The sequence below is a fragment of the Oncorhynchus mykiss genome, chromosome 16 (assembly GCF_013265735.2).
Source record: "Oncorhynchus mykiss isolate Arlee chromosome 16, USDA_OmykA_1.1, whole genome shotgun sequence".
NCBI lineage: Eukaryota > Metazoa > Chordata > Actinopteri > Salmoniformes > Salmonidae > Oncorhynchus > Oncorhynchus mykiss.
The window spans coordinates 35986158-35994010 of record NC_048580.1 but is presented as its reverse complement, the minus strand read 5'-3'; the positions used below and the strand labels follow the sequence as shown (position 1 = coordinate 35994010).

Below are 7853 nucleotides of genomic sequence, written 5' to 3'. Positions count from 1 at the left end.
AACCCGACATTTTGCTCGTATAGATTGACAGGGCAGGCTATTTAAAATGACAATTTGTGAAGCGTGGAAATGTACGCAGTGACCCATTCCTAACAAATGGACATAATGGTAGCATTTACAGATGTTGATCATGGGAAATATAACAAAGATCCATAATATGATTGCTTAGAAAAGGTGTACTTTATTTCCAGTTCTGGACTGTTTGTAAATGGTTATTTTATAGTTTTAGATTAGGCTATAACTAAACAATATAGGCATAGACTACTTCATTGTCACAGTGCAATCCCTTTTTGGTTCTACTCTTGTTCTATTGGGCGCGTCCTTTCTCCGAAGGGTGGCGTTTTACACCACTTTCGGCAGCGTTCCTGAAAACGAAGGTCCCCTTCACCAGTCGTGTCAGCAATTCAGACTGCATGCAAATCAGAAGGGGTGACTGTGAAAGAATCGAGAGGCTGAAGTGTAGCGCATTCCTCGAGAGAGAACCCGTTTCTCTCCCTGCCGGCTCCCAGTCAGGCAGCTTGGCCCCGACGCAGTAGATGCATGAGTTCTGGCTGAAACTGGGAGCTTCATGGTCAGTAGGGAAATCAGAAGCATTACTCTAACCGAAATAGCGAGTATTGTTGCAACATCAATTTCTAGGCTACTTTGCGTCGCAGATTTAATTTCGTCCGCAACTTTTTGTTCTCCGTTTTCGTGACCATGGGTTCAGAGCAAACTCACTTGTACGGGTGGGCATTGATGATAGTCGCGGTTTTCTGTCAACGGGGTCATGAAAGTTGCCCGGAGGAAGATTTGGAGATAAGGGAAGAGGAGGCGAACGTGGTTCTGACTGGTACCGTTGAAGAAATCATGAACATGGACCCAGTGCACAATACCTACTCATGCAAGGTAAGTCTGAGTGAGCTGATAGATTTCTGTTGAATGAGGTTGCTGCTCAATCTTTAACCGTCTTGAACATTGTCGCGTTGAAAACGTTACAGCGTATCACATGTTTAAGTAGGGTAGGATTACATGTAACTCCAAAGGGGCACCTGTCAAATCAGAGCCAATACCAGCCCACTTTTCTTCCAACGTCATTTAGAATATTTTGTTAATTTGTGGTCATTCGAATCAGTGCATCGGTTTTACTCGTACATTCCCAGAGCTTAAAATAAAGGCAAAAGTTGAACAAATAAGTAACAATATCGCCCCTTTCAACAAACGACTTTTATTACGTATTTTAGGATAATAAACCCTTTTATACATAGGGAACACAAAGATTTGTATTCAAAGGGAAGGTCAATTGAGCTCTAATGATTTAAATGCTTGAATTAGCTATACGGCGTTACATTTGCGGTTCTTCAGAAGACTCTTTATTTATAGGCATGAGGTAGTATTTGACAATTACCTTGTCACGGAGCACAACACTAAAGATCCATATCTTACGTGTTCCTTAAAGTGTTTACCATCTAACCATCAATTGTATAGCTACTGGACGTACTGCCACCTAATCATCTCAAACATGCTGTGAACCACCTGCCAGTGCCCTTGACCGACCTGCAAACTGCATCCGTTTGTATCGTCAGTGGTCCATTTTGTGGTATGTTGAAAACGGTATGCATCTCTCTGGAAGCAATAAACTACCTTTTTTGCAAACATGACAAACCATTATACCAGTAGGATAAAGATAACAATACATAAAGATAAAAATACAGAATGAATATTTTGCGATCTTGTGTTATCCCTAACTCTGCAGACACAACAGACGAGAGGCTGGAAGCAGCACAGGGTCAGCCACAAAGATATGCCCCTGCAGCAGGTTATGGGTTAAAGGGCCTTGCTCTAGGGCACACTGGCAGTAGGTTGCAAAATCATGTAGTAACGTGCACTGTTAACAGATAGATAAATACAAATTCAAATTGGTGCCTAAAAAGCTTGTTGTGCTGCATTAAGATTAAAAGGGCTGCAAACAAGTTATTCCAATGACAGAAGCCAATCCTGCAATTAACAGTCCGCCACAAACCCCTCCGCATTGTGTATCATTGAGAAATTCCTTTGGTCATTCATTGTAAATTTAAAAAAAAGCAGTGGCAGTCGGCGCTCTTCCAGATCTGCAACCTGCTGGTTGGTCTATGGTTCCTTGGCTCATGATTTGGGATGTAGATAAGTTGTCCCATTTTGGGATCTGGACCACCAAATGACACCAGCCCATAAAGTGAAATGAAAACCTACCAATGAATATGCAAAGTCTTCTGTTGGAAATAAGATTATGGTTTAGGAGATGTTGTCCAGGAAAGTAAGTCATTATTCAACCCTGTTACTCTGTGATGTATACAATTTGGCCCTTTTTACATTTGTATTACAGTAAGTGCTTTGGAGAATAAGAATACATTTAGATTAGTCCTGGAGTCCTGGCTGAAATATATTTGTTGACTAAAATTATTGCAAAATACTTTTGCTATTAAATGTTTGCTTTAAGTTAGACTGCAAAATGCATCATCATATCCTGTTTATGATGTCATCTTGTTCAGTCTACCTTTAAAGTTACAGCCGCAATACAGAGCTAAACCCCCCACTGTCTTTCTCCATGGCCTTGGTAAAGGTGAGGGTATGGCGGTACCTGAAAGGAAAGACCATGGTCAATGGCGAGGTTCTTTTGGACGGTGGAAACAAGGTGATGATTGGTGGCTTTGGGGACCCTGAGGTCTGCGACAACCAGGTTGCCACTGGCGACACGCGCATTTTCTTTGTCAACCTGGCTCCGGAGTTCATGTGGCCAACCCACAAGAATGAGCTGATGCTCAACTCCAGCCTGATGAGGATTACCCTGCGTAACCTGGAGGAGGTGGAGCACTGTGTGGACGGTAAGCCGCCATTTTGTTGTCTCCTCTCTCTCTGTCTCAACAGGACTGTATGGAATAGACTTCCCATCTCTAAGTGTTCCATCTAATATGGCTGCAAGTGCCAGCCAGGTGAACTGAATGTGTTGTTGCTAAACCTCCACACATTAGCCTGAGAAGAGTCAATTTCATGGAAATTGAAATATAAGTGTTTCAGGAGTGGCCACCTGCTAGTTAATGTGATTATTTTAAGGTTATTCTGACAGTTGTATTGGGCAGTCACATTGTAAAGCTAGGCATCACAATCCCTGCTCTCATGCATCACAAGTAGGTGGTGTCTGAAATCTCATAGCTGTAGGGTTACACCCATAACTCTGTTTCCCAGTACGCAGACAAATTGGGACACCTGAGTCATCTAAGCATGTTGGTTGGCATGGTGAATGTGGTGCGGCCCTTCAATGATCTGTCAGCCCTCAAGGAGGTAGACAGTGTCCCCTTTGATGAACACCTTCAGAGACAGTAAATGACCTCCCTGAGGCTTGAACCCTAACCTTTGACCCTTGTCAGTGGGAAATGTTATGTAGTCAGGGGAGCTCCTTAAGTGTTTTTACATATAACCCAGAGCTTTGAGTTATTTACTGGGGATGACATTTCTCACACACTTTTAGCAGTTGACCGTTATGTTCACACCACTGTTATTGGCAAAGCCTTGGTGCCATTAAGAGACAGCCTTTCTCATTTTATCTAAACAGAGGCAGAGTCGGTAGCAGGTGGAAACTGAAGTGGAGAACGAATGAATAGATCAGACTTGTCTGCACTTGAGAACATAGTTTTCGAGGAGCTTCCTGAGTTTGGGAGAAAAAAGGACACAAATAATAGATTTTAGCCAGCCGTAGCTGTAGATACCGAAAACGTCCCCACTGCAATAAGAGTTAAATGAAAAGGTTTGCCTCTTGGTATTTTTTGTAGAGAACCCATTTGTCAGCCACTATAAGAAGACCCATACTCCTATCTGACCTCTGCCATCAAGCATGGCTTGTTGCTGTTCAGCTGGTGCGTGACAATGCTGGTCAAAGTAAGACTTCATAAGAAGGCCTCAAATACCAGGGAAAACAGTCGGTGCATGACTCATTCGTGGTAGCAGGTGATTCCCATGGTCACAGTTTGCTTATAGAGTTTGGTTGAGTTTGGCACGCACAAATGAATTTGCTTGTCTGTCTAAGCAAGAAACACTGTCCTGCTAACCTTTTTTGTACCTTTTTTACGTGTTTTTATTTTTATTTATTTATTTTTGTGCGAAGAGGGGAGTTTCTTTGCTCTAGCAACTACTATATAGATCTAGAATGTGTCCTTTTTTGTTGTGGGTGCCTTGTGTTTGAAGAGGTTCTTAGCATGGCCAGAGGAGCCCAATATTTCACATAACCAGCTAGAGGGCCTAGTGTTATGCATGCTACTGCAAAAAAATAAAATAATGTGTGGACTAGTGTCCTGTTTCAATGAAACCTTATGAAACTTTTCAAGCTTTATTCAAGTTAACTTGCAATGTATTTGAAATTGTAATACATTGCATTGCTATACACTTATTGCATAGTGGTGGTTAGATACAAATCCAGATTTGTTTTTTTCCGGGACCCATTTCAGCCAGGTGATTGGTTGGCATTCCTCTGAAGAATGAGCTCTGAGGCTTCAAAGTTGCAAAGTCTTTAATTAAGATAGTCAGTCAATTTGGATCCCATCCTCTGTGAGCCGCCAACCACCCATCGAGAAGACTGGGGATGTTAGTACAGTCGGACAAGGCTCTACCTGCCGCTGCGCTCAGTGTATCCTCTTTCTTCCCATTCTTGACACTTCCACAGCTAGGAGAGGCCCAGGGATGCCTAGCGGTGCTAGGTGGGGAGGAAAGAGTCTTTGTGTAACATGCATGGGGAAGGGGAGAGAGAGGATAAGTGCGAATGAAGTGAAAAGAGCGAGGAAGAGATGGTGAGGAAATGATTTGTTCTAGTGTTTACTTGGAATGCTGAGGATGTATGTTTTGCTTGGCATCTCATGGTCGGGAAGTGCTACTAAAGCTCCACGGTGTAGCTAGATGCCTGGAGGCATCATGTTTCGCACTCGCTCCACAGCGCTTCAGTGCCGCAGTACGGGCCACTCCAAAACCTTCCACGGGATCACGCAAGAAATGCTTTTATCTCACTAACAGCAGCCCCCCCAAAGGAGTGTTTACAAGTCCTCTGTAAACACCCGGCGCTATTACAAGCACAGCTCCATATTTGACCCGCTCCCAACGTTTTATCTCTGTTTACTGGGCCTTAAAAGGCAATTTAGAGTCTGAATTAAGAAAAAAGGGCAGAATGTACACTACCGTTCAAAAGTTTGGGGTCACTTAGAAATGTCCTTGCCTTTGAAAGAAAAACACGTTTTGTCCATAAAAATAACATCAAATTGATCAGAAATACAGTGTAGACATTGTTAATGTTGTAAATGACTATTGTATCTGGAAACGGCAGAATTTGAATGGAATATCGACAGTGGGGAGAACAAGTATTTGATACACTGCCGATTTTGCAGGTTTTCCTACTAACAAAGCATGTAGAGGTCTGTAATTTTTATCATTGGTACACTTCAACTGTGAGAGACGGAATCTAAAACAAAAATCCAGAAAATCACATTGTATTATTTTAAAGTAATTAAATAGCATTTTATTGCATGACATAAGTATTTGATACATCAGAAAAGCAGAACTTAATATTTGGTCCAGAAACCTTTGTTTGTAATTACAGAGATCATACGTTTCCTGTAGTTCTAGACCAGGTTTGCACACACTGCAGCAGGGATTTTGGCCCACTCCTCCATACAGACCTTTTCCAGATCCTTCAGGTTTCGGGGCTGTCGCTGGGCAATATGTGGGAGGTACTTCAGGAAGCATGGGGTAGAAGCATGGGGTAAAACTCTTCAGATTACCTCAACAAATTGACAAATAGAATGCCAAAGGTCTGCAAGGTTGTAATTGCTGCAAATGGAGGATTCTTTGACGAAAGCAGTTTTAAGGACACAATTATTATTTTGATTTAAAATTAATTTATAACCTTGTCAACGTCTTGACTATATTTCTTATTCATTTTTCAACTAATTTCATGAAAAACAAGAATTTCTCAGTGACCTCAAACTGTTGAACAGTCGTGTATGTATGTACAGTTGAAGTCGGATGTTTACATACACCTTAGCCAAATCCATTTAAATTCAGTTTCTCACAATTCCTGACATTTAATCCAAGTAAAAATTCCCTGTCTTAGGTCAGTTAGGATCACCACTTTATTTTCAGAATGTGAAATGTCAGAAAAATAGTAGAGATAATGATTTGTTTCAGCTTTTATTTCTTTCATCACATTCCCAGTGGGTCAGAAGTTTACATACATTCAATTAAATTACCAAAGTAGCATTGCCTTTAAATTGTTTGTTTGTTTTGGGTAGCCTTCCACAAGCTTCCCACACAATAAGTTGAGTGAATTTTGGCCCATTCCTCCTGACAGAGCTGATGTAACTGAGTCAGGTTTGTAGGCCTCCTTGCTCGCACACGCTTTTTCAGTTCTGCCCACAAATTTTCGATAGGATTGAGGTCAGGGCTTTGTGACGGCCACTCCAATACCTTGACTTTGTTGTCCTTAAGCCATTTTGCCACAACTTTGGAAGTATGCTTGGGGTCATTGTCCATTTGGAAGACCAATTTGCGACCAAGCTTTAACTTCCTGACTGATGTCTTGAGATCACCTCATGATGCCATCTATTTTGTGAAGTGCACCAGTCCCTCCTGCAGCAAAGCACCCCCACAACATGATGCTGCCACCCCTGTGCTTCACGGTTGGGATGGTGTTCATCGGCTTGCAAGCCTCCCCCTTTTTCCTCCAAACATAACAATGGTCATTATGGCCAAACAGTTCTATTTTTGTTTCATCAGATCAGAGGACATTTCTCCAAAAAGCATGATGTTTGTCCCCATGTGCAGTTGCAAACCGTAGTTTGGCTTTTTTATGGCGGTTTTGGAGCAGTGTCTTCTTCCTTGCTCAGTGGCCTTTCAGGTTATGTCAATATAGACTCATTGCACCTGTTTCCTCCAGAATCTTCACAAGGTCCTTTGCTGTTGTTCTGGGATTGATTTGAACATTTTGCACCAAAGTATGTTCATCTCTAGGAGACAGAACGTGTCTCCTTCCTGAGCGTTATGATGGCTGCATGGTCCCATGGTGTTTATACTTGCATACTATTGTTTGTACAGATGAACGTGGTACCTTCATGTGTTTGGAAATTGCTCCCAAGGATGAACCAGACTTGTGGAGGTCTACAATTTTTGATTTCTTTGGATTTTTCCATGATGTCAAGCAAAGAGCCACTGAGTTTCAAGGTAGGCCTTGAAATACACAGGTAGACCTCCAATTGACTCAAATGATGTCAATTAGCCTATCAGAAGCTTCTAAAGCCATGACATAATTTTCTGGAATTTTCCAAGCTATTTAAAGGCACAGTCAACTTAGTGTATGTAAACTTCTGACCCACTGGAATTGTGATACAGTGAATTATAAGTGTAATAATCTGTCTGTATACAATTGTTGGAAAAATGTCCTAACCGACTTGCCAAAACTATAGTTTGTTTAACAAAACATTTGTTCAGTGGTTGAAAAACACGTTTTAATGACTCCAACCTAAGTGTATGTAAACTTCCAACTTCAATTGTATGTATGTATGTATGTATGCGTGCCCATCTCATAATCCATTTCCATTTCCTGTGGCCAAGCATCAATTGGCATTTAGTCTAGATCTGAAAATGTGGTCGGAGGGTGTGACACAATTTTGAGCCTCCAGAGGCATGAAGAGGCCAATAAAAGATCCATACCACATCCCAAATTTTTTGGAACCACCAAGACTCTTCCTCTTCCAGCCAAACTGAGCATTCGATGAAGGGCCTTGGTCAGGGAGGTGACCAAGAACCCGATGGTCACTCTGACAGAGCTCCAGAGGTTCTCTGTGGAGATGGGAGAA

The 7853-nt window shown here is 41.9% G+C and overlaps 1 protein-coding gene across 7 annotated transcripts in view; it reads left to right on the top strand.

Annotated features, from left to right (window-relative positions):
- Window positions 1–7853, top strand: part of LOC110491868 (agrin) — a 519837-nt gene continuing 511984 nt past the window's right edge. For 2 of the 7 annotated variants that reach the window (XM_036946758.1, XM_036946756.1), the window contains exons 1-2: window positions 1–888; window positions 2582–2843. In XM_036946758.1, the coding sequence (XP_036802653.1) occupies window positions 700–888; window positions 2582–2843 (451 nt within the window). In that variant the 5' untranslated portion in view covers window positions 1–699. The remainder of the gene's footprint in view (window positions 889–2581; window positions 2844–7853) is intronic. The other 5 variants (XM_036946757.1, XM_036946759.1, XM_036946763.1 and 2 more) reach the window with 5 other exon arrangements.